The sequence below is a fragment of the Pseudophryne corroboree genome, chromosome 1 (genome assembly GCF_028390025.1).
Source record: "Pseudophryne corroboree isolate aPseCor3 chromosome 1, aPseCor3.hap2, whole genome shotgun sequence".
Taxonomy (NCBI): domain Eukaryota; kingdom Metazoa; phylum Chordata; class Amphibia; order Anura; family Myobatrachidae; genus Pseudophryne; species Pseudophryne corroboree.
In genome coordinates this window covers 751772384-751799627 of record NC_086444.1, presented here as the reverse complement: position 1 = coordinate 751799627, position 27244 = coordinate 751772384, and the positions used below count along the sequence as shown (strand labels likewise).

General features: G+C 48.7%; 1 protein-coding gene across 5 annotated transcripts in view; it reads left to right on the top strand.

The window, feature by feature from the left end:
* Positions 1 to 291: 291 nt before the first annotated feature.
* The window catches only part of G3BP2 (G3BP stress granule assembly factor 2), a 224714-nt gene continuing 197761 nt past the window's right edge, over positions 292 to 27244 (top strand). For 2 of the 5 annotated variants that reach the window (XM_063916914.1, XM_063916878.1), the window contains exons 1-2: positions 293 to 558; positions 9271 to 9389. In XM_063916914.1, the coding sequence (XP_063772984.1) occupies positions 9295 to 9389 (95 nt within the window). In that variant the 5' untranslated portion in view covers positions 293 to 558; positions 9271 to 9294. Of the gene's footprint in view, positions 559 to 714; positions 735 to 9237; positions 9390 to 27244 lie in introns of those variants that run through there. The other 3 variants (XM_063916905.1, XM_063916887.1, XM_063916896.1) reach the window with 3 other exon arrangements.

The window sequence follows — 27244 nt, the reverse complement described above, 5'->3', positions numbered from 1 at the left end:
AGGTGTATTAATTACTCACTGACACTTTTTAAAAGGTCCACAGGTGGAGCTAATTATTTCACTTGTGATTTTGTGAGTAGACCTGCAAAACATGCACCGTGTGGGGTCCTGAGGACCGAGTTTGAGAACCTGTGTATTACTTCAACAATACATAGGTGCATTGATTCACACCAATTACTGTGTGATGGCCTCCCTACTCAATAAAGCTTCACTTATATAAAAAAAAAAAAAAAAAAAAAAAAAAGAGCAAAACAATAATAAACATGCAGACGGTGGCATAGCTCCTCCCCGGCCGGGCGCAGTGACGTCGCTGGGGGCGTGGTGTCACGCGTTACCGTGCGTTGTTGGAGCACGTACACGCGCGAAGGGTGTCGGGGTTTGATCTCGCGGACTCCGTTCCCTGACTGACTGCTGCGTCACTGCTGGTGTGACGTCGCCGCCACGACGCCATAATCTACCCTCTCCGCAACCCGAGGGTGACCGCAACATCGTGTCCGTATAGTCACACGGGGCCCGGGGCTCCTCCTGCGTCCGGGCGTCTCGCCGGCTCTGACTGAGGTGAGTGCGACATTCCGGCTGATTGCTGCTGCGAGTTATGTCTTACTCTTTGTGTCCCCGGATCCGCCTTCAGGAGTCTGGGTGATCCCCCACTCAAGGTAACCCCAGGCTGTGTGTGCGATGCTGAGGCCGGGGGCGGCATAACTACGTTCTCTTCTGGCCTCACGTTACTACAGGTGACTTCCATGTAGCTTGCTGATTAAGGCATTAGGCAGGTGCATAATGGAGGTAACCCACAGTACAGAGTCACGGTACGGTTCATTATTGACAATAGCGGGCGATTTCTGCCCATTGCCGCCTTATAGGGTACAGTGAAAGCTAGTCACTCAGACAGGGCCATTGTTGTAGCTCCACTAGTTATACATGCCGAATGGTAAGGCTGCTGTGGGTGACAGCAATACATGTCTATCATCTTACCTCCTGCTAGATTAGAATGAATGCAGGCAAAATAAACTGCATTTTGGCTAAAATTGGTCATAAGGTATCTTATTACATCTTTAAATGATATGTTAGTAATTATAACTTCAAGAATACAATGTAAGCCTTTTGACTAGGACATGTCTATGTATGTATACATTATCAAAGTAGGAAGATAGTGAGAATTTGGTTAATAACAAGTTTCCTATGCAAATACATAAGACGTGGAGAACAAAGTCTACTGAACAAAATATGGAATAGATGTCACCAGAAATGTGAATTCTTAGCTGGGTACACACCTGAATGATTGAATGATGGTGTGAACTAGCGACCGGTAATCCAATATAATTCTATATTGTACCGTTTTATGGGGTATCTTGCAGTGATGTGATTTATCATTACATGCATTATGTGACAATACTGTGTTCATGGATCTGTCACATTGAATGTACAGAGCATCCATTGGGTCTATGCGACCACCCAATTCAGTAAACAATTGGGTTTAAGGTACACACTATATGATGGTCATTTCTATGTTGCGGATAGCAACATTACTAATGTGTAGTGTGTGTATACCCAGCTTTGGTCAAGAAATCTGGTTTCATGTGTCTGATTACAACAGTTCAGTGTCCTCTGCTACATACAGTACTGGCATATGTAGATTTAAAAATTTGCTAGGTGGAAAACACCTTTTGTTTTGAGCGGTTGCTAGTCTAGCACTTGTTCACAATTTCATTAGCTACAAGCAATTGCTGATTATTTAGGAAGCAAGTGGTTTAGTCTCATGCTGTCATATCTGTGCAGCAAGTGAGCAGCACACAACCTATAAACTGTTAAGTTTAGCTTTACATTTGTCAAAAGGATCATCAATACTTAAAGATTGTATCTTAATGCCATAGTTGAGAATATCTGATACATGAAGTTGATTGACTATTCTCTGTTCTAGACAATCTGTGGCTTTCTAGCTGTTGTGAAACTATAGTTCACAGCATGCTTTACCAGCTGATCAGTGGGACTTGAAGACTCTCAACAGCTGGAGAGCCGCAGGTTGGACAGACCTTTTTTAGAAACTTGAGTCCCAACTCAACTTATCATTTTGAAGTCTTGTTATATACCTAGTTTTTGTGTAACTGAAGACCCTTATTAATTTAAGGGTCATTTATTTTCTGAATCTTCGTCTGGAACTAGTTGTTGTCATCTCTGTAGTGGTTAGAATCCTTCTATGGCTCTAAACACACAGAGAAATATTTTGACTATTTTCTAAGTGATTCTGACTAGATCGCTTAGAAATTAAGCACAGATCGGTCCGTGTGTATGCCCCATAGCGATGTGCGCCTCTCCCCCTCCCACGGCGCTATTGCCATCTCAGATCATTCAAGCATGCAGACAAGATCTAGTCATATCACCTAGCATGCATTTACAGAACACTGGTTAGCACAGATCGCTCGGCACACATCGCTGTGTGTTGAGCGATCTGTGCTAACCAAGATCGCTTGGCACAAGTTGTCTTGTGTGTGCATATGGGCTAAGATTATGAGTTGACATGTCCAGGTCTTGGAACTAGGAAGTTTTATTTAAGTGGTTTAGAAACTTCACTTCTGAAATAGATATGCAGCAGCAAAATTTCTCTAACGTCCTAGAGGATGCTGGGACTCCGTAAGGACCATGGGGATAGACGGGCTCCGCAGGAGACATGGGCACTTTAAGAAATACTTTGGATCTGGGTGGTCACTGGCTCCTCCCTCTATGCCCCTCCTCCAGACCTCAGTTTGATACTGTGCCCAGTGGAGACTGGGTGCTTTCAGGGAGCTCTCCTGAGTTTCCTGTAAAAGAAAGTATTTTAGTTAGGTTTTTTTATTTTCAGGGAGCCTGCTGGCAACAGGCTCCCGGCATCGAGGGACTGAGGAGAGAGAAACAGACCCACTTCTCTGAGTTTCATGGCTCTTTCTTAGGCTACTGGACACCATTAGCTCCAGAGGGATCGGTACGCAGGTCTCACCCTCGCCGTCCGTCCCAGAGCCGCGCCGCCGTCCTCCTCGCAGAGCCGGAAGATAGAAGCCGGGTGAGTATGTGAGGAAAAGACTTCAGAGGCGGCAGAAGACACCTTGATCTTCATAGAGGTAACGCACAGCAGTGAAGCTATGCGCCATTGCTCCCATTCACCTCGCACACATTGGTCACTGTAAGGGTGCAGGGGGGGGGGGGGGGGGGGACGCCCTGGGCAGCAATAAAAACCTCCTATGGCAAATACACATATATACATGTACAGCTGGGCACTGTACATGTATAAAAAGAGCCCCCGCCATGTTGTTAAGAAATTTGAGCGGGACAGAAGCCTGCCGCCGAGGGGGCGGGGCTTCTCCCTCAGCACTCACCAGCGCCATTTTTCTCCACAGCGCTGCGGAGAGGAAGCTCCCCAGACTCTCCCCTGCTTGACACACGGTGAAAGAGGGTTTTAAAGTAGAGGGGGGGGGGGGGCACATGATTGGCGCATATATACATACTACAAAAGCGCTACTGGGTAAACATTCTGTGTTTTTTCCTGGGTCATATAGCGCTGGGGTGTGTGCTGGCATACTCTCTCTCTGTCTCTCCAAAGGGCCTGGTGGGGAACCTGTCTTCAGAAAAGAGCTTCCCTGTGTGTGTGTGGTGTGTCGGTACGCGTGTGTCGACATGTCTGAGGTTGAAGGTTCACCTAAATAGGAGGGGGAGTGTATGAATGTTAGGTCTCCGTCGGCAGCGCCGACACCTGACTGGATGGATATGTGGAATGTTTTAAATGCTACTGTTAATTTATTGCACAAAAGATTAGACAAAGCTGAAGCTAGGGTACAGTCAGGGAGTCAACCCATGTGTGTCCCAATGTCGCCGGGACCTTCGGGGTCTCAGAAGCGCCCACTATCCCAAATTGTTGACACAGATACCGACATGGATTCTGACTCCAGTGTCGATTATGATAATGCAAAGTTACAGCCTAAAGTGGCAAAAGCCATCCGTTACATGATTATAGCAATAAAGGATGTGTTGCACATCACAGAGGAAACCCCAGTCCCTGACAAGACGGTTCATATGTACGGGGAAAAAAGGCAGGAGGTGACCTTTCCCCCTTCACATGAGCTATGTGAAAAGGCTTCGGAATCTCAAGATAAAAACCTGCAGATTTCCAAGAGGATGCTTATGGCGTATCTCTTCCCGCCAACGGGCAGGTTACGCTGGGAATCCTCCCCTAGGGTTGACAAAGCTCTAACGCGCTTATCCAAGAGGGTAGCCCTGCCGTCACAGGATACGGCCACCCTCAAAGATGCTGCGGACAGAAAGCAAGAGGGTACCCTGAAGTCCATTTATACACATTCAGGTACCTTACTAAGGCCGGCAATTGCGTCAGCCTGGGTATGTAGTGCGGTAGCAGCATGGACGGATACCTTATCTGAGGAACTTGATACCTTGGACAAGGATACTATATTAATGACCCTGGGGCATATAAAAGACGCTGTCCTATATATGAGAGATGCTCAAAGAGACATTAGCCTACTGGGCTCTAGAATAAATGCAATGTCGATTTCTGCCAGAAGGGTCCTGTGGACTCTGCAATGGACAGGCGATGCCGACTCAAAGGCACATGGAGGTTTTACTTTACAAGGGTGAGGAATTGTTTGGGGAGGGTCTCTCGGACCTGGTCTCCACAGCTACTGCTGGAAAGTCAAATTTTTTGCCATATGTTCCCTCACAACCTAAGAGAGCACCGTATTACCAAATGCAGTCCTTTCGTTCACAGAAAGGCAAGAAAGTCCGAGGTGTGTCCTTTCTTGCCAGAGGCAGGGGCAGAAGAAAGAAGCTGCACAACACAGCTAGTTCCCAGGAACAGAAGTCCTCCCCGGCTTCCACTAAATCCGCCGCATGACGCTGGGGCTCCACAGGCGGAGCTAGGCCCGGTGGGGGCGCGTCTCCGAAATTTCAGCCACAAGTGGGTTCACTCCCAGGTGGATCCATGGGCAATAGAGATTGTGTCTCAGGGAAACAAGCTGGAATTCGAGGAGATGCCCCCTCACCAATACCTCAAATCGGCCCTGCCAGCTTCCCCCTTAGAGAGGGAAATAGTGATAGCTGCAATTCACAAATTGTATCTTCAGCAGGTGGTGGTCAAGGTTCCCTTCCTTCAACAAGGAAAGGGTTATTATTCGACCATGTTTGTGGTACCGAAACCGGATGGTTCGGTCAGACCCATTTTGAATTTAAAATCCCTGAACATATACCTGAAAAGGTTCAAGTTCAAGATGGAATCGCTTAGAGCGGTCATCGCAAGCCTGGAAGGGGGGGATTTTTTGGTGTCTCTGGACATAAATGATGCATACCTTCATGTCCCCATTTATCCACCTCATCAGGCGTACCTCAGATTTGTGGTACAGGATTGTCATTACCAATTCCAGACGTTGCCGTTTGGTCTCTCCACGGCACCGAGAATATTTACTAAGATAATGGCGGAAATGATGGTGCTCCTGCGAAAGCAAGGGGTCACAATTATCCCATATTTGGATGATCTCATAAAGGCGAGGTCCAGAGAGCAGTTGCTGATCAGCGTAGCACGCTCTCGGGAAGTGTTACAACAGCACGGCTGGATTCTAAATATTCCAAAGTCGTAGTTGATTCCTACGACTCGTCTGCCCTTCCTGGGCATGATTCTGGACACAGACCAGAAGAGGGTTTATCTCCCGATGGAGAAGGCTCAGGAGCTCGTGACACTGGTCAGAGACCTATTAAAACCAAAGCAGGTGTCGGTGCATCACTGCACGCGAGTCCTGGGAAAGATGGTGGCATCATACGAGGCCATTCCCTTCGGCTGGTTCCATGCGAGGACCTTTCAATGGGATCTGTTGGACAAGTGGTCCGGATCACATCTTCAGATGCATCGGCTGATCACCCTATCCCCCAGGGCCAGGGTGTCTCTCCTGTGGTGGCTGCAGAGTGCTCACTTTTTTCGAGGGCCGCAGATTCGGCATTCAGGACTGGGTCCTGGTGACCACGGATGCAAGCCTCCGAGGGTCGGGGGACAGACACACAGGGAAGAAATTTCCAAGGTCTGTGGTCAAGTCAGGAGACTTGCCTTCACATCAATATCCTGGAACTAAGGGCCATATACAACGCCCTACGTCAAGCGGAGACCCTGCTTCGCGACCAATCGGTTCTGATTCAGTCAGACAACATCACCGCAGTGGCTCATGTAAACCGCCAAGGCGGCACAAGGAGCAGGGTGGCGATGGCTGAAGCCACCTGAATTCTTTGCTGGGCGGAGAATCACGTAAGCGCACTGTCAGCAGTGTTCATTCCGGGAGTGGACAACTGGGAAGCAGACTTCCTCAGCAGGCACGACCTCCACCCGGGAGAGTGGGGACTTCATCAAGAAGTCTTCACGCAGATTGCAAGTCGGTGGGAACTGCCACAGGTAGACATGATGGCATTCTGCCTCAACAAAAAGCTACAGAGGTATTGCGCCAGGTCAAGAGACCCTCAGGCGATAGCTGTAGACGCACTAGTGACACCGTGGGTGTTCCAGTCGGTTTATGTATTTCCTGCTCTTCCTCTCATACCCAAGGTGCTGAGAATCATAAGAAACAGAGTGAGAACAATACTCATTGTTTTCCGGATTGGCCAAGAAGGACTTGGTATCCAGATCTGCAAGAAATGCTCACAGAGGAACCGTGGCCTCTGCCTCTAAGACAGGACTTTTTGCAACAGGGGTCCTGTCTGTTCCAAGACTTACCGTGGCTGCGTTTGACGGCATGGCGGTTGAACGCCGGATCCTAGCAGAAAAAGGCATTCCGGATGAGGTCATTCCTACGCTGATAAAGGCTAGGAAGGACGTGACGGCAAAACATTATCACCGTATATGGCGAAAATATGTTGCTTGGTGTGAGGCCAGGAATGCCCCCACGGAGGAATTCCAGCTGGGCCGTTTCCTTCACTTCCTACAGGCGGGAGTGACTTTGGGCCTAAAATTGGGTTCCATTAAGGTCCAGATTTCGGCCCTATCCATTTTCTTTCAAAAAGAACTGGCTTCACTGCCTGAAGTTTAGACGTTTGTGAAGGGAGTGCTGCATATTCAGCCCCCTTTTGTGCCTCCAGTGGCACCTTGGGATCTTAACGTGGTGTTGAGTTACCTGAAGTCACACTGGTTTGAGCCACTTAAAACCGTGGAGTTAAAATTTCTCAAGTGGAAGGTGGTCATGCTATTAGCCTTGGCTTCGGCTAGGCGTGTGTCAGAATTAGCGGCTTTGTCACATAAAAGCCCCTATCTGGTTTTCCATATGGACAGGGCAGAATTGCGGACCCGTCCACAATTTCTGCCAAAAGTGGTGTCATCTTTTCATATGAACCAACCTATTGTGGTGCCTGTGGCTACTCGTGACTTGGAGGATTCCGAGTTACTAGATGTGGTCAGGGCTTTGAAGGTTTATGTAGCCAGAACGGCTAGAGTCAGGAAAACGGAGTCGCTGTTTATCATGTATGCATCTAACAAGCTGGGTGCTCCTGCTTCAAAGCAAACTATTGCTTGCTGGATCTGTAACACGATTCAGCAGGCTCATTCTGCGGCTGGATTGCCGCTGCCAAAATCAGTAAAATCCCACTCCACAAGGCAGGTGGGCTCTTCTTGGGCGGCTACCCGAGGTGTCTCGGCATTACAGCTTTGCCGAGCAGCTACTTGGTCAGGTTCGAACACTTTTTTGCAAAGTTCTACAAGTTTGATACCCTGGCTGAGGAGGACCTTGTGTTTGCTCATTCGGTGCTGCAGAGTCATCCGCACTCTCCCGCCCGTTTGGGAGCTTTGGTATAATCCCCATGGTCCTTACTGAGTCCCCAGCATCCACTAGGACGTTAGAGAAAATAAGATTTTACTTACCGGTAAATCTATTTCTCATAGTCCGTAGTGGATGCTGGGCGCCCGTCCCAAGTGCGGACTTCTTCTGCAATACTTGTATATAGTTAATGCTTAAATAAGGGTTATGTTATGGTTGCATCAGGGTTGATCTGATGCTCCGTTGTTGTTCATACTGTTAACTGGGTATGTTTATCAATATTTATACGGTGTGATTGTTGTGACTGGTATGAGTCTTGCCCTGGATTCAAAAATCCTTTCCTTGTACTGTCAGCTCTTCCGGGCACAGTATCCTAACTGAGGTCTGGAGGAGGGACATAGAGGGAGGAGCCAGAACACACCAGAATCCAAATTATTTCTTAAAGTGCCCTGTCTCCTGCGGAGCCCGTCTATTCCCCATGGTCCTTACGGAGTCCCCAGCATCCACTATGGACTACGAGAAATAGATTTACCGGTAAGTAAAATCTTTTTTTTTTTTCCTGTAAGTTGACAGTAGCAATGACTTAAAAAGGTTCTGGTAACTGTAGATTTTTTCCATATCGGCTTGAATTCATTTTAGCCCATTCTTTCATAGAGTAGTGCTTCATCCCATGGATTAGGTGGGCTTTCTTGTATGGAAACCTGTGTACAGGTCCTTCCAAATTTACTAGGTATAAGGTCTAGAGTTTGACTCTTGTTTTTAAGGTCCTAATCTTTCCACAACATCTGCTTTCTGTTATGCTTCAGTTCACTACCAAGTAAAGCTTGGAATAGCAGCCATTGGGGTCGATTCTATTCGGCAACTAATGAATAGCGCCGGGAATTAGCTCCCGACGCTATTCAATTCAGCAACTAGTTACCTGCAATTGTCGGGAATTCTTCTCTCATCCCCGGGGGATGAGAAGAGAAACCCGACAAAAGTGCTGCCTCGCGGCCGGCGCGAGGCTGATTCTGTCTGGAATCAGCCTCTCGCCGGGGAGTTAAGTCGGAGAATGCCCGTTCTCCCGACAAAACTACCTGTTTTGTCGGCGAGAACGGGCCATCGCCGACGTAACTAGTTGCTGAATTGAATAGCGTCGGGAGCTAATTCCCGGCGCTATTCATTAGTTGCCGAATAGAATCGACCCCATTGTGTCAGTAACATGAATCTGTAACCTGTTCTGTGATGATGCTTCCATTGGATAGGATGGAACACAAGATTGTATTCCACTCAATATCCACAGAGCTTATGTTGGTGAAGAGGGAGTAGAAGGTAAAAGCGTTGTGCATGCACCACCATTGTAAGCATTTCCACGCTGTGCTAACTGCACATCACTGACTTAAGTATCTGTTACTAAACTGAAAACATTATTTGTGGTTGCTAATATTTCTATCTAGATGTTTCTTCACTGTCTTTATTTCTTGCTTTATAGAATACTAAAACAATACAAAATTGTTAATTGCAGCATATCACTTCCTGTACCAAAGAAATGGTGATGGAGAAGCCAAGTCCCCTGCTTGTAGGGCGGGAGTTCGTCAGACAATACTACACTCTTCTAAATAAAGCACCAGACTTTTTGCACAGGTACAAGATTGATTGTTTCTATTCTAATGTATTTGCAATAAAAGAAATGTATTGGCAGCAACGAACAGAAGTCAATGTACAGTAAGCATTGTTTTGTCTGATCTAAGCTTGACTAATTTTATTAAAATACAACTGTTTGTCACTACCTCTTTACTGGATATTTCTCGAACGTCCTTGAGGATGCTGGGACTCCGTAAGGACCATGGGGAATAGACGGGCTCCGCAGGAGAAAGGGCACTTTAAGAAAGCTTAGGATTCTGGTTGTGCACTGGTTCCTCCCTCTATGCTCCTCCTCCAGACCTCTGTTTTACACTGTGCCCAGAGCAAGATGGGTGCACTGCAGAGAGCTCTCCAGAGTTCTCGGCCTAGAAGCATTTTTGTTTGGATTTTTTTCTACCTTTTACTACTTTTTCACAGGGAGCACTGCTGGCAACAGGCTCCCTGCATCGAGGGACTGAGGAGAGAGGAGCAGACCTTCTTGTCAAAGCTAGGCTCTGCTTCCTCGGCTACTGGACATTAGCTCCAGAGGGGGTGAACGCAGGTTCTTACTGGGCATCCACCCCTGGAGCCGCGCCGCCGTTCTCCTCACAGAGCCAGAAGTACAGAAGTCAGAAGACGTCTCAGGCGGCAGAAGCCTTCAGCTTCACTGAGGTAACGCACAGCACTGCAGTTGTGCGTCATTGCTCCCATACACCTCACATACTTCGGTCACTGTAAGGGTGCAGGGTGCGGGGGGGGGGGGGTGCCCTGGGCAGCAATATAAACCTCTGCATGGCAAAAAGACTATATACATGTACAGGTGGGCTCTGTACATGTATATAAAAGAGCCCCCGCCATATTTTACTAAGTTTGAGCGGGACAGAAGCTCGCCGCCGAGGGGGCGGGGCTTCTCCCTCAGCACTCACCAGCGCCATTTTCTCTCCACAGCACTGCTGAGAGTTAGCTCCCTGGACTCTCCCCTGCTTACACACGGTGAAAGGGTGCTTAAAAGAGAGGGGGGGGGGCACATAATTGGCGGTTTACATATTTCACAGAGCTGCTGGGGAAAAACATTTTGTGTTGGTCTCCAGGGTCATTGCGCTGGGGTGTGTGCTGGCATACTCTCTCTCTCTGTCACTCCAAAGGGCCTTGACAGGGATACTGTCTTCAGAAAAGGGGTTCCCTGTGTGTGAAGTGTCGGTACGCGTGTGTCGACATGTTTGACGAGGAAGGCTCGCTTACTGTGGAGGGGGAGTGTTTGAATGTCAGGTTGCCGTCCGCAACGCCGACACCGGAATGGGTGGATATGCTGAATGTCTTGAATGCAAATGTCAATCTATTGCATAAAAGGTTAGACAAGGCAGAAGCTAGGGATCAGTCAGGTACCCAGTCCATGCCTGTCCCTGTGGCGCCAGGCCCGTCGGGGTCTCAGAAGCGCACCATATCCCAGATCGATGACAGATACCGACTCTAGTGTCGACTATGAAGATGCAAAATTACAGCCGAAGGTGGCAAAAGGTATTCGGTACATGATTATGGCCATTAAAGAGGTTTTGCATATTACTGAGGAACCCCCTGTCCCTGACACGAGGGTACACATGTATAAAGAGAAAAAGCCTGAAGTCACTTTTCCATCATCATTTGAATGAAGTGAATTGTGCGAAAAGGCTTGGGACTCTCCAGATAGGAGACCACAAGTTCCCAAAAGGATTCTTATGGCGTATCCTTTTCCACAAACTGATAGGATACGCTGGGATATCTTCACCAAAAGTGGACAAGGCGCTGACACGCTTGTCCAAAAAGGTGGCACTGCCTTCTCAGGATACGGCTTCGCTCAAGGAACCGGCTGATCGCAGGCAGGAAATTACCTTGAAGCACATTTACACTCACTCCGGTACTATTGCTAGACCGGCTATGGCGTCGGCCTGGGTTTGTAGTGCGGTTGTGGCATGGGCAGATTCCTTATCTGCGGAGATTGACACCTTAGATAGGGATGCCATTCAAATGACCATAGAGCATATCAGAGATGCTGCCTTGTATATGAGAGATGCTCAGAGAGACATTTGTTTATTAAGCTCCAGAATAAATGCTATGTCTATTTCTGCTAGGCGACTCCTGTGGACGGGAGATGCCGATTCTAAGCGGCACATGGAGTCCTTGCCGTACAAGGGGGAGGAGTTGTTTGGAGACTGCTTCTCGGACCTTGTAGCTACAGCTGGTAAGTCGAATTTCTTACCTTATGTCCCCCCGCAGCATACTAAGAAGGCACCTCATTATCAAATGCAGTCCTTTCGTTCCAATAAAAACAAGAAGGTGCGGGGATCGTCCTTTGTTACCAGAGGAAAAGGCAGGGGAAAGAAGCTGCACACAGCTAGTTCCCAAGAGCAGAAGTCCTCCCCTGCGTCTGCAAAGTCCACCGCATGACGCTGGAGCTTCCCGGGGGGAGGCAGATCTGGTGGGGGCTCGTCTTCGGTTTTCAGCCACGTCTGGGTTCAATCGCAGGTGGATTCCTGGGCAGTAGAGATTGTTGCTCAGGGATACAGGCTAGAATTCGAAGACTTGCCTCCTCGCCGGTTTTTCAAATCTGCTCTGCCGACTTCCCCGTCGGAGAGGGAGTCAGTGTTGACAGCAATCCAAAAATTGTATGTTTTAACAGGTGATTGTCACAGTTCCTCATCTCCAGCAGGGAGAGGGATATTATTCAACCCTGTTTGTGGTCCCGAAACCGGACTATTCGGTCAGGCCCATTTTAAACCTGAAATCTCTGAACTTGTACTTGAAAAGGTTCAAGTTCAAAATGGAATCACTCCGGGCGTCATCCCCAGCCTGGAGGGGGGGTGGGTGGGATTGGATGGTGTCCCTGGACATAAAGGATGCATACCTTCATGTTCCAATATTCCCCCCCTCCCCCCCATCAGGCGTTCCTGAGATTTGCAGTGCAGGACTGTCACTACCAATTTCAGAAGTTGCCGTTTGGGCTTTCCACGGCCCCGAGGGTTTTCACCAAGGTAATGGCGGAAATGATGGTGCTCCTGCGCAGGCAGGGGGTCACAATTATCCCATACTTGGACGATCTCCTAATAAAGGCGAGATCTCGGGAGAAGTTGCTGGACAGCGTGTCTCTGTCCATGAAGACGTTGCAGCTACACGGCTGGATTCTCAATATACCGAAGTCCCAGCTAGTTCCTACAACGCGTCTGACCTTTCTGGGCCTGATCCTAGACACAGACCAGAAAAAGGTTTTTCTTCCGATCGAAAAGGTTCAGGGACTCATGACCATGGTCAGGAACCTATTGAAACCAAAGAAGGTTTCAGTGCACGCGGGTCCTGGGGAAGATGGTGGCTTCATACGAGGCCATCCCTTTCGGCAGATTCCATGCGATGACTTTTCAATGGGACCTCTTGGACAAGTGGTCCGGGTCCCATTTACAAATGCATCTAAGGATCACCCTGTCTCCCAGGACCAGGGTATCTCCTGTGGTGGCTGAACAGTGCTCACCTTCTAGAGGGTCGCATGTTCGGCATTCAGGACTGGGTCCTGGTGACCACGGACGCAAGCCTCCGAGGCTGGGGAGCAGTGGCACTGGGAAGAAATTTCCAAGGTCTCTGGTCAAGCCTGGAGACTTGTCTCCACATCAACGTCCTGGAGTTGAGGGCCATATACACCGCCCTGCGTCAAGCGGAGAACTTACTTCGGAGAAGACCGGTTCTGATTCAGTCAGACAATGTCACGGCAGTGGCTCATATAAACCGCCAAGGCGGAACAAGGAGCAGAGTGGCCATGGCAGAAGCGACCAGGATTCTACGCTGGGCGGAAGGCCATGTAAGCGCGCTGTCAGCGGTGTTCATCCCGGGGGTGGACAACTGGGAGGCGGAATTCCTCAGCAGGCACGACCTGCATCCGGGGGAGTGGGGACTTCATCGAGAAGTCTTTGCACAGATCGCGGATCGGTGGGGCCTGCCTCAAATAGACATGATGGCGTCCCGTCTCAACAAAAAGCTAAAGCGGTATTGCGCCAGGTCAAGGGACCCTCGGGTGGTAGCGATAGACGCTCTGGTGACACCTTGGGTGTTCAGATCGGTATATGTGTTTCCTCCTCTTCCTCTCATACCCAAGGTGTTGAGAATTGTAAGAATAAGCAGGGTCAGAACAATCCTCATTGTTCCAGATTGGCCACGGAGGACTTGGTATCCGGAACTGCAAGAGTTGCTCACAGAAGATCCGTGACCTCTTCCTCTAAGGCAGGACCTGCTGCAGCAGGGGCCCTGTCTGTTCCAAGACTTACCGCGGCTCGTTTGACGGCATGGCGGTTGAACGCCGGATCCTAGCGGAAAAAGGAATTCCGGAGGAAGTCATTCCTACCCTGATCAAGGCTAGGAAAGACGTGACGATGAAACATTATCATCGTATATGGCGGAAATATGTTTCTTGGTGTGAGGCCAGAGCTGCTCCTACGGAGGAGTTCCATTTGGGCCGTCTACTTCACTTCCTTCAAACAGGAGTGACCTTGGGCCTAAAATTAGGGTCCATAAAGGTCCAAATTTCGGCCTTATCCATTTTCTTTCAAAGAGAATTAGCCTCTCTTTCTGAGGTAGACTTTTGTGAAGGGGGTGCTGCATATTCAGCCTCCCTTTGTGCCTCCGGTGGCGCCTTGGGATCTTAACGTGGTGTTACGTTTCCTCAAGTCACCTTGGTTTGAACCACTCAAAACAGTGGAGTTGAAATACCTCACGTGGAAAGTGGTCATCATGTTGGCGTTAGCTTCGGCGAGACTTGTTTCAGAATTGGCGGCTTTATTGTATAAAAGCCCATACATGGTTTTTCACGTGGATAGGGCAGAGTTGAGGACTCGTCCTCACTTTCTGCCAAAAGTGGTCTCATCTTTTCATGTGAACCAACCTATTGTCGTGCCTGTGGCTACAAGGGACTTGGAGGATTCCGAGTCCCTGCATGTAGTCAGGGCTTTGATGATTTATGTGACCAGAACGGCTCGGATCAGAAAGACTGAAGCTTTGTTTGTTCTGTATGCGGCCAACAAGGTTGGCGCCCCTGCTTCAAAGCAGACTATTGCTCGCTGGATCTGTAACACGATTCAGCAGGCGCATTCTATGGCAGGATTGCCGTTACCGAAATCGGTTAAGGCCCACTCCACTAGGAAAGTGGGCTCTTCTTGGGCGGCTACGTAAAATTGGAATTTAAGGTAAAAACCTGCGCACTCTATTTGCTGCCTTTAGTGGTTCCTATACCCTGATGTGTCACCTTACACACCTGAAGAACATACACAATACAAAAATGATGGGATAGGGACCAACTGGTGGCGCAAACAAATGTCAAATGAGAAAGGGCAATTACCTATACACAGCTGATACTATGCAATGTCCTTATAATTCAATGAGAGTCCAATTTACTGGGAATTCCCAGAAAAACTTCTCACGAGTGTCCAAGTCCAAATGGTACCATGTAAGAAAACACAAGTGGTATATTCTAGTTCAGAAAAACATCCAAATGGTGGTAATATTCAGTGTTAATACTTCTTCCCGGATTCCTTATATGAAGGTGTCTATGGGAGGTGGTGATATAGCCGTACGGGTTCACCTCGGTGCAGAAGGTTATGTCGGTTCCTCACATGTATGCTTACTTAAAATACTTGCAAACAGACTTATATGGGTTTCTTTGGAATTCTGGACATATTAACTATATGTCATACACATCAAAATAGTAGCTCACATTCAGGCTTACTTCAACAGATGTCGTTCTTCCATGTAGCGGTTTCTTTACAGGTTACTGCTCCTGCTGTCCTCAGATGTCTCCTCGCTTCGTGATGTGCTCGATATAAAGCATACAAACGAGGGGACGTATGAGGATAAGTGCAGAATTTATTTTATAAAATAATGATAAAAATTCCTTCCAAGAATAATACAGAAAATCAGATCCCCACAGGGAAAACCAGAATATCAAGATCTAATAAAGCACAGTCAGACAGTGGGAAAAGATGGTACCCCGGGGAGTCTCACCGCTTTCTGGCTGGAAAAACCGGTTGCTGTGGTGATCCAATCTGTTACATGCTCCCACCAACGCGTTTCAACTATAAGTCTTTCTCAAGGTGCATGTGGAGTGTGCCCTGCCTTCTATTTATACCTGGCATAATGTGCAAACATACGCCCCTTCCTGGGCGTGTCCTATTCTGTTGATTAGTGCATGTATCAAATAAAATACCATTTAAACAATTGAGTCCTATAAGAGGGGTCAAGGGATAATATAACATATAAATACTGTAAGTAAATAAAAAGAGAAGAAGGGTAAAAACGTATTTTGCGTTCCATTTGGTCTGGAACGCATGCTACTTCCGCCGGACATCCGGCGGAAGTGACTAGACATCCAATAGAGTACGTCCTCGTGGCGAGTAGTTGCCATGGTAACACTATTCAGCATAGTGCTCGAACGGTGTGTTACTAATGTGGCCATGGTGATCCGTCCCAGCGGATCTGACGTCATACGCCACGATAGGTAACCCTGGTAACGTTGCCAAGCCTAATGCTGATGGTCGCGCCGAACGGGCGGCTGCCCGAGGGGTCTCGGCATTACAGTTGTGCCGAGCAGCTACTTGGTCGGGGACAAACACCTTTGCAAAGTTCTATAAGTTTGATACCCTGGCTGAGGAGAACCTCCTGTTTGCTCAATCGGTGCTGCAGAGTCATCCGCACTCTCCCGCCTGTTTGGGAGCTTTGGTATAATCCCCATGGTCCTTACGGAGTCCCAGCATCCTCAAGGACATTAGAGAAAATAAGATTTTACTTACCGGTAAATCTATTTCTCGTAGTCCGTAGAGGATGCTGGGTGCCTCTCCCAAGTGCGGACTTCTTCTGCATGACTTGTATATAGTTATTGCTTACATAAGGGTTATGTTATAGTTTTCGGTGATACCGTGGTTATAATGTTGTTCATACTGTTAACTGGGTAAGTTTATCTTAAGTTATACGGTGTGATTGGTGTGGCTGGTATGAATCTCGCCCTTAGATTTACAAAAATCCTTCCTCGTACTGTCCATCTCTGGGCACAGTTTCCCTAACTGAGGTCTGGAGGAGGGGCATAGAGGGAGGAGCCAGTGCACACCCAGAATCCAAAGCTTTCTTAAAGTGCCCTATCTCCTGCGGAGCCCGTCTATTCCCCATGGTCCTTACGGAGTCCCAGCATCCTCTACGGACTACGAGAAATAGGTTTACCGGTAAGTAAAATCTTATTTTCTCTATCGTCCTAGTGGATGCTGGGGTTCCTGAAAGGACCATGGGGAATAGCGGCTCCGCAGGAGACGGGGCACAAAAAGTAAAGCTTTTCCAGATCAGGTGGTGTGCACTGGCTCCTCCCCCTATGACCCTCCTCCAGACTCCAGTTAGATTTTTGTGCCCGGCCGAGAAGGGTGCAATTCTAGGTGGCTCTCATAAAGAGCTGCTTAGAGAAAGTTTAGCTTAGGTTTTTTATTTTACAGTGATTCCTGCTGGCAACAGGATCACTGCAACGAGGGACAGAGGGGAGAAGAAGTGAACTCACCTGCGTGCAGGATGGATTGGCTTCTTGGCTACTGGACATCAGCTCCAGAGGGACGATCACAGGTACAGCCTGGATGGTCACCGGAGCCGCGCCGCCGGCCCCCTTGCAGATGCTGAAGTAAGAAGAGGTCCAGAATCGGCGGCTGAAGACTCCTGCAGTCTTCTAAAGGTAGCGCACAGCACTGCAGCTATGCGCCATTTTCCTCTCAGCACACTTCACACGCAGTCACTGAGGGTGCAGGGCGCTGGGGGGGGGCGCCCTGGGAGGCAAATGTAAACCTATATAAAGGCTAAAAATACCTCACATATAGCCCCCAGAGGCTATATGGAGATATTTAACCCCTGCCTGTATTCACAAAATAGCGGGAGACGAGCCCGCCGAAAAAGGGGCGGGGCCTATCTCCTCAGCACACGGCGCCATTTCCTCTCACAGCTCCGCTGGTCAGGACGGCTCCCAGGTCTCTCCCCTGCACTGCACTACAGAAACAGGGTAAAACAGAGAGGGGGGGCAAATTTAATGGCAATATCTTGATATATATAAAGCAGCTATAAGGGAGCACTTATTATAAGGCTATCCCTGTCATATATAGCGCTTTTTGGTGTGTGCTGGCAGACTCTCCCTCTGTCTCCCCAAAGGGCTAGTGGGTCCTGTCTTCGTTTAGAGCATTCCCTGTGTGTCTGCTGTGTGTCGGTACGTGTGTGTCGACATGTATGAGGACGATATTGGTGTGGAGGCGGAGCAATTGCCAAATATGGGGATGTCACCTCCTAGGGGGTCGACACCAGAATGGATGCCTTTATTTATGGAATTACGGGATAGTGTCAACACGCTAAAGCAGTCGTTTGACGACATGAGGCGGCCGGACAATCAATTAGTGCCTGTCCAGGCGCCTCAAACACCGTCAGGGGCTGTAAAACGCCCTTTGCCTCAGTCGGTCGACACAGACCCAGACACAGGCACTGATTCCAGTGGTGACGGTGACCAATCTACCGTATTTTCCAGTAGGGCCACACGTTATATGATTTTGGCAATGAAGGAGGCGTTACATTTAGCTGATACTACAGGTACCACTAAACAGGGTATTATGTGGGGTGTGAAAAAACTACCTATAGTTTCTCTATCGTCCTAAGTGGATGCTGGGGTTCCTGAAAGGACCATGGGGAATAGCGGCTCCGCAGGAGACAGGGCACAAAAAAGTAAAGCTTTACTAGGTCAGGTGGTGTGCACTGGCCCCTCCCCCTATGACCCTCCTCCAGACTCCAGTTAGATTTTGTGCCCGAACGAGAAGGGTGCAATCTAGGTGGCTCTCCTAAAGAGCTGCTTAGAGAAAGTTTAGTTTAGGTTTTTTTCTTTACAGTGAGTCCTGCTGGCAACAGGATCACTGCAACGTGGGACTTAGGGGGAAAGTAGTAAACTCACCTGCATGCAGAGTGGATTTGCTGCTTGGCTACTGGACACCATTAGCTCCAGAGGGATCGAACACAGGCCCAGCCGTGGAGTCCGGTCCCGGAGCCGCGCCGCCGACCCCCTTGCAGATGCTGAAGCGTGAAGAGGTCCGGAAACCGGCGGCTGAAGACTCCTCAGTCTTCATAAGGTAGCGCACAGCACTGCAGCTGTGCGCCATTTTCCTCTCAGCACACTTCACTGGGCAGTCACTGAGGGTGCAGAGCGCTGGGGGGGGGCGCTCTGAGAGGCAAATATAAACCTTATACAAGGCTAAAAATACCTCACATATAGCCCATAGGGGCTATATGGAGATATTTAACCCCTGCCTGACTGGAAAAATAGCGGGAGAAGAACCCGCCGAAAAAGGGGCGGGGCCTATCTCCTCAGCACACGGCGCCATTTTCTGTCACAGCTCCGCTGGTCAGAACGGCTCCCAGGTCTCTCCCCTGCACTGCACTACAGAAACAGGGTAAAACAGAGAGGGGGGGCACATTAATGGCTATATATATATATATATTAAAGCAGCTATAAGGGAGCACTTAATATAAGGATATCCCTTGTATATATAGCGCTTTGTGGTGTGTGCTGGCAGACTCTCCCTCTGTCTCCCCAAAAGGGCTAGTGGGTCCTGTCTTCATTAGAGCATTCCCTGTGAGTTTGCGGTGTGTGTCGGTACGTGGTGTCGACATGTATGAGGACGATATTGGTGTGGAGGCGGAGCAATTGCCAAATATGCAGATGTCACCCCCCAGGGGGTCGACACCAGAATGGATGCCTTTATTTGTGGAATTACGTGATGGTTTATCTTCCCTTAAACAGTCAGTTGAGGACATGAGGCGGCCGGACAATCAATTAATGCCTGTCCAGGCGCCTCAAACACCGTCAGGGGCTGTAAAACGCCCTTTGCCTCAGTCGGTCGACACAGACCCAGACACGGGCACTGATTCCAGTGACGACGGTAGAAATTCAAACGTATTTTCCAGTAGGGCCACACGTTATATGATTTTGGCAATGAAGGAGACGTTACATTTAGCTGATACTACAGATACCGTAAAACAGGGTATTATGTATGGTGTGAAAAAACTACAAACAGTTTTTCCTGAATCAGAAGAATTAAATGACGTGTGTGATGAAGCGTGGGTTGCTCCTGATAAAAAGTTGATAATTTCAAAAAAAGTTATTGGCATTATACCCTTTCCCGCCAGAGGTTAGGGCGCGCTGGGAAACACCCCCTAAGGTGGACAAGGCGCTCACACGCTTATCCAAACAAGTGGCGTTACCCTCTCCTGAGACGGCCGCACTTAAGGATCCATCAGATAGAAAGATGGAAGTTATTCAAAAGAATATATACACACATGCAGGTGTTATACTACGACCAGCTATAGCAACTGCCTGGATGTGCAGTGCTGGAGTAGTTTGGTCAGAATCCCTGATTGAAAATATTGATACCCTAGATAGGGACAATGTTTTACTGTCGTTAGAACAAATAAAGGATGCATTTATCTATATGCGTGATGCACAGAGGGATATTTGCACACTGGCATCTCGGGTGAGTGCTATGTCCATTTCAGCCAGAAGAGCCTTATGGACACGACAGTGGACAGGCGATGCGGATTCAAAACGTCACATGGAGGTTTTGCCGTATAAAGGGGAGGAGTTATTTGGAGTTGGTCTATCAGACTTGGTGGCCACGGCTACTGCCGGGAAATCCACTTTTTTACCTCAAGTCACTCCCCAACAGAGAAAGGCACCGACCTTTCAACCGCAGCCTTTTCGCTCCTACAAAAATAAGAGAGCAAAGGGCTTGTCGTACCTGCCACGAGGCAGAGGAAGAGGGAAGAGACACCAACAGGCAGCTCCTTCCCAGGAACAGAAGCCCTCCCCGGCTCCTGCAAAAACCTCAGCATGACGCTGGGGCCTCTCAAGCGGACTCGGGGACAGTGGGGGGCCGTCTCAAAAATTACAGCGCGCAGTGGGCTCACTCGCAGGTAGACCCCTGGATCCTGCAGATAATATCTCAGGGGTACAGGTTGGAATTAGAGACGGATCCTCCTCATCGTTTCCTGAAGTCTGCCTTACCAACCGTCTCTTCCGAAAGGGAGAGGGTGTTGGAAGCCATTCACAAGCTGTACGCTCAGCAGGTGATAGTCAAAGTACCCCTATTACAACAAGGAAAGGGGTATTATTCCACTCTATTTGTGGTACCGAAGCCGGATGGCTCGGTAAGGCCTATTCTAAATCTGAAGTCCTTGAACCTCTACATAAAAAAGTTCAAGTTCAAGATGGAGTCACTCAGAGCAGTGATAGCGAACCTGGAAGAAGGGGACTTTATGGTATCCTTGGACATCAAGGATGCGTATCTACACGTTCCGATTTACCCCGCACACCAGGGGTACCTCAGGTTCATTGTTCAAAACTGTCACTATCAGTTTCAGACGCTGCCGTTCGGATTGTCCACGGCGCCTCGGGTCTTTACCAAGGTAATGGCCGAGATGATGATTCTTCTTCGAAGAAAAGGCGTATTAGTTATCCCATACTTGGACGATCTCCTAATAAGGGCAAGGTCCAGAGAACAGCTGGAGACAGCTTTAGCACTATCTCAAGAGGTGCTAAGACAACACGGGTGGATTCTGAATATTCCAAAATCCCATTTAATCCCGACAACTCGTCTGCTGTTCCTAGGAATGATTCTGGACACGGTTCAGAAAAAGGTTTTCCTTCCAGAGGAAAAAGCCAAGGAGTTATCCGATCTGGTCAGGAACCTCCTAAAACCAGGAAAAGTGTCAGTACATCAATGCACAAGAGTCCTGGGAAAAATGGTGGCTTCTTACGAAGCAATTCCATTCGGCAGATTCCATGCAAGAATATTCCAAAGGGATCTGTTGGACAAATGGTCAGGGTCGCATCTGCAGATGCACCTGCGAATAACCCTGTCACCAAAGACAAGGGTGTCACTTCTGTGGTGGTTGCAGAAGGCTCACCTATTAGAAGGCCGCAGATTCGGCATTCAGGATTGGATCCTGGTGACCACGGACGCCAGCCTGAGAGGCTGGGGAGCAGTCACACAAGGAAGAAACTTCCAGGGAGTATGGACGAGTCTGGAAAAGTCTCTTCACATAAACATTCTGGAACTAAGAGCAATCTACAATGCTCTAAGCCAGGCGGAACTTCTCCTGCAAGGAAAGCCGGTGTTGATTCAGTCGGACAACATCACGGCGGTCGCCCATGTAAACAGGCAGGGCGGCACAAGAAGCAGGAGTGCAATGGCAGAAGCTGCCAAGATTCTTCGCTGGGCGGAGAATCACGTGATAGCACTGTCAGCAGTGTTCATCCCGGGCGTGGACAACTGGGAAGCAGACTTCCTCAGCAGACACGATCTTCATCCGGGAGAGTGGGGTCTACATCCAGAAGTCTTCAACATGTTAATAGACCGTTGGGAAAGACCAATTGTAGACATGATGGCGTCTCGCCTCAACAAGAAACTGGACAAATATTGCGCCAGGTCAAGAGATCCACAGGCAATAGCTGTGGACGCACTGGTAACTCCTTGGGTGTACCAGTCAGTGTATGTGTTTCCTCCTCTGCCGCTCATACCAAAGGTATTGAAGATCATACGGCAAAGAAGAGTAAGAACAATACTAGTGGTTCCGGATTGGCCGAGAAGGACTTGGTATCCGGAACTTCAAGAGATGCTCACGGACGAACCGTGGCCTCTACCTCTGAGAAGGGACCTGCTACAGCAGGGTCCCTGTCTTTTTCAAGACTTACCGCGGCTGCGTTTGACGGCATGGCGGTTGAACGCCAGATCCTAAAAGGGAAAGGCATTCCAGAAGAAGTCATTCCTACCTTGATTAAGGCACGGAAGGAAGTCACCGTGAAACATTATCACCGCATTTGGCGAAAATATGTAGCGTGGTGCGAGGATCGGAGGGTTCCGACGGAGGAATTCCAACTGGGTCGTTTCCTACATTTCCTGCAATCAGGATTATCTATGGGTCTCAAATTGGGATCCATTAAGGTTCAAATTTCGGCCCTGTCAATATTCTTCCAAAAAGAATTGGCCTCTGTCCCTGAGGTCCAGACTTTTGTCAAGGGAGTACTGCATATACAGCCTCCTGTGGTGCCTCCGGTGGCACCGTGGGATCTAAATGTAGTTTTAGATTAACTCAAATCCCATTGGTTTGAACCATTGAAAAAGGTGGATTTGAAATATCTCACATTGAAAGTGACTATGTTACTAGCCCTGGCCTCTGCCAGGAGAGTATCTGAATTGGCGGCTTTATCTTATAAAAGTCCTTATCTAATCTTCCATTCGGATAGGGCAGAACTGCGGACTCGTCCGCATTTTCTCCCTAAAGTGGTATCAGCATTTCATCTGAACCAACCTATTGTGGTGCCTGCGGCCACTAGCGACTTGGAGGACTCCAAGTTGTTGGACGTTGTCAGAGCCTTAAAAATATACATTGCAAGGACGGCTGGAGTCAGAAAATCTGACTCGCTGTTTATATTGTATGCACCCAACAAGTTGGGCGCACCTGCTTCTAAGCAGTCGATTGCTCGTTGGATTTGTAACACAATTCAACTTGCACATTCTGTGGCAGGCCTGCCACAGCCTAAAACTGTAAAAGCCCACTCCACAAGGAAGGTGGGCTCATCTTGGGCGGCTGCCCGAGGGGTCTCGGCATTACAACTCTGCCGAGCAGCTACGTGGTCGGGGGAGAACACGTTTGTAAAATTTTACAAATTTGATACCCTGGCAAAGGAGGACCTGGAGTTCTCTCATTCGGTGCTGCAGAGTCATCCGCACTCTCCCGCCCGTTTGGGAGCTTTGGTATAATCCCCATGGTCCTTTCAGGAACCCCAGCATCCACTTAGGACGATAGAGAAAATAAGAATTTACTTACCGATAATTCTATTTCTCGGAGTCCGTAGTGGATGCTGGGCGCCCATCCCAAGTGCGGATTATCTGCAATACTTGTACATAGTTATTGTTAACTAATTCGGGTTATTGTTAAGGAGCCATCTTTAAGAGGCCCTTTCTGTTGTCATACTGTTAACTGGGTTTAGATCACAAGTTGTACGGTGTGATTGGTGTGGCTGGTATGAGTCTTACCCGGGATTCAAAATGCCTCCCTTATTGTGTATGCTCGTCCGGGCACAGTACCTAACTGGAGTCTGGAGGAGGGTCATAGGGGGAGGGGCCAGTGCACACCACCTGACCTAGTAAAGCTTTACTTTTTTGTGCCCTGTCTCCTGCGGAGCCGCTATTCCCCATGGTCCTTTCAGGAACCCCAGCATCCACTACGGACTCCGAGAAATAGAATTATCGGTAAGTAAATTCTTATTTTTTCCTGAATCAGAAGAATTAAATGACGTGTGTGATGAAGCGTGGGTTGCCCCTGATAAAAAGCTGATAATTTCAAAGAAATTATTGGCATTATACCCTTTCCCGCCAGAGGTTAGGGAGCGCTGGGAAACACCTCCTAGGGTGGACAAGGCGCTAACACGCTTATCAAAACAAGTGGCGTTACCTTCTCCTGAGACGGCCGCACTTAAAGATCCATCAGATAGGAGGATGGAAAATATCCAAAAAAGTATATACACACATGCAGGTGTTATACTACGACCAGCTATAGCGACTGCCTGGATGTGCAGTGCTGGGGTAGTTTGGTCAGAGTCCCTGATTGAAAATATTGATACCCTGGACAGGGACAATATTTTACTGTCGTTAGAACAAATAAAGGATGCATTTCTTTATATGCGTGGTGCACAGAGGGATATCTGCACACTGGCATCACGGGTAAGTGCTATGTCCATTTCGGCCAGAAGAGCTTTATGGACGCGACAGTGGACAGGCGATGCGGATTCAAAACGGCATATGGAAGTTTTGCCGTATAAAGGGGAGGAGTTATTTGGAGTCGGTCTATCAGATTTGGTGGCCACGGCTACAGCCGGGAAATCCACCTTTCTACCTCAAGTCACTCCCCAACAGAAAAAGGCACCGACTTTTCAACCGCAGCCCTTTCGTTCCTTTAAAAATAAGAGCGCAAAGGGCTATTCATATCTGCCACGAGGCAGAGGTCGAGGGAAGAAACAGCAACAGGCAGCTCCTTCCCAGGAACAGAAGCCCTCCCCGGCTTCTACAAAAGCCTCAGCATGACGCTGGGGCTTCTCAAGCGGACTCGGGGACGGTGGGAGGTCGTCTCAAAAATTACAGCGCGCAGTGGGCTCACTCGCAGGTAGATCCCTGGATCCTGCAGATAATATCTCAGGGGTACAGGTTGGAATTAGAGACAGATCCACCTCGCCGTTTCCTGAAGTCTGCTTTACCAACGTCCCCTTCCGAAAGGGAGACGGTTTTGGAAGCCATTCACAAGCTGTACTCTCAGCAGGTGATAGTCAAGGTACCTCTTCTACAACAAGGGAAGGGGTATTATTCCACTCTATTTGTGGTACCGAAGCCGGATGGCTCGGTAAGGCCTATTCTAAATCTGAAGTCCTTGAACCTGTACATAAAGAAGTTCAAGCTCAAGATGGAGTCACTCAGAGCAGTGATAGCGAACCTGGAAGAAGGGGACTTTATGGTATCCTTGGACATCAAGGATGCGTATCTCCACGTTCCAATTTACCCCTCACACCAGGGGTACCTCAGGTTCGTTGTACAAAACTGTCACTATCAGTTTCAGACGCTGCCGTTTGGTTTGTCCACGGCACCTCGGGTCTTTACAAAGGTAATGGCCGAGATGATGATTCTTCTTCGAAGAAAAGGCGTATTAATTATCCCATACTTGGACGATCTCCTAATAAGGACAAGGTCCAGAGAACAGCTAGAGATGGGATTAGCAATATCTCAAGAGGTGCTAAAGCAGCACGGATGGATTCTGAATATTCCAAAATCCCAATTAATGCCGACAACTCGTCTGCTGTTCCTAGGGATGATTCTGGACACGTTCAGAAAAAGGTTTTTCTTCCCGAGGAAAAAGCCAAGGAGTTATCCGACCTGGTCAGGAATCTCCTAAAACCAGGAAAGGTGTCTGTACATCAATGCACGCATCTTCAGATGCACCTGCGGATAACCCTGTCTCCAAGGACAAGGGTATCTCTTCTGTGGTGGTTGCAGAGGGCTCATCTATTGGAGGGCCGCAGATTCGGCATACAGGATTGGATCCTGGTGACCACGGACGCCAGCCTGAGAGGCTGGGGAGCAGTCACACAAGGAAGAAACTTCCAGGGAGTGTGGTCGAGCCTGGAAAAGTCTCTTCACATAAACATTCTGGAACTAAGAGCAATCTACAATGCTCTAAGCCAGGCGGAACCTCTGCTTCAAGGAAGACCGGTGTTGATCCAGTCGGACAACATCACGGCAGTCGCCCATGTAAACAGACAGGGCGGCACAAGAAGCAGGAGTGCAATGGCAGAAGCTGCCAGGATCCTTCGCTGGGCGGAGAATCACGTGATAGCACTGTCAGCAGTGTTCATCCCGGGAGTGGACAACTGGGAAGCAGACTTCCTCAGCAGACACGATCTTCACCCGGGAGAGTGGGGACTTCATCCAGAAGTTTTCCACATGCTAATAAACCGTTGGGAAAGACCAATGGTGGACATGATGGCGTCTCGCCTCAACAAAAAACTGGACAGGTATTGCGCCAGGTCAAGAGATCCGCAGGCAATAGCTGTGGACGCGCTGGTAACACCTTGGGTGTACCAGTCGGTGTATGTGTTTCCTCCTCTGCCTCTCATACCAAAGGTATTGAGAATCATACGGCAAAGCGGAGTAAGAACGATACTAGTGGCTCCGGATTGGCCAAGAAGGTCTTGGTACCCGGAACTTCAAGAGATGGTCACGGACGATCCGTGGCCTCTACCTCTAAGACAGGACCTGCTTCAGCAGGGACCGTGTCTATTCCAAGACTTACCGCGGCTGCGTTTGACGGCATGGCGGTTGAACGCCAGATCCTAAAAGGAAAAGGCATTCCAGAAGAAGTCATTCCTACCTTGATTAAGGCAAGAAAGGAAGTCACCGCGAAGCATTATCACCGCATTTGGCGAAAATATGTTGCGTGGTGCGAGGATCGGAGTGCTCCGACGGAGGAATTTCAACTGGGTCGTTTCCTACATTTCCTGCAATCAGGATTGTCTATGGGTCTCAAATTGGGATCTATTAAGGTTCAAATTTCGGCCCTGTCAATATTCTTCCAAAAAGAATTGGCCTCAGTTCCTGAGGTCCAGACTTTTGTCAAAGGAGTACTGCATATACAGCCTCCTGTGGTGCCTCCGGTGGCACCGTGGGATCTAAATGTAGTTTTAGATTTCCTCAAATCCCATTGGTTTGAACCACTAAAAAATGTGGATTTGAAATATCTCACATGGAAAGTGACTATGTTACTGGCCCTGGCGTCCGCCAGGAGAGTATCTGAACTGGCGGCTTTATCTTATAAAAGCCCTTATTTAATTTTCCATTCGGATAGGGCAGAGCTGCGGACGCGTCCGCATTTTCTCCCTAAGGTGGTATCAGCGTTTCACCTGAACCAGCCTATTGTAGTGCCTGCGGCTACAAGCGACTTGGAGGACTCCAAGTTGTTGGACGTTGTCAGAGCTTTAAAAATATACATTTCAAGGACGGCTGGAGTCAGAAAATCTGATTCGCTGTTTATACTGTATGCACCCAACAAGTTGGGTGCGCCTGCTTCTAAGCAGTCGATTGCTCGTTGGATTTGTAACACAATTCAACTTGCACATTCTGTGGCAGGCCTGCCACAGCCTAAATCTGTTAAGGCCCATTCCACAAGGAAGGTGGGCTCATCTTGGGCGGCTGCCCGAGGGGTCTCGGCATTACAACTCTGCCGAGCAGCTCCGTGGTCAGGGGAGAACACGTTTGTAA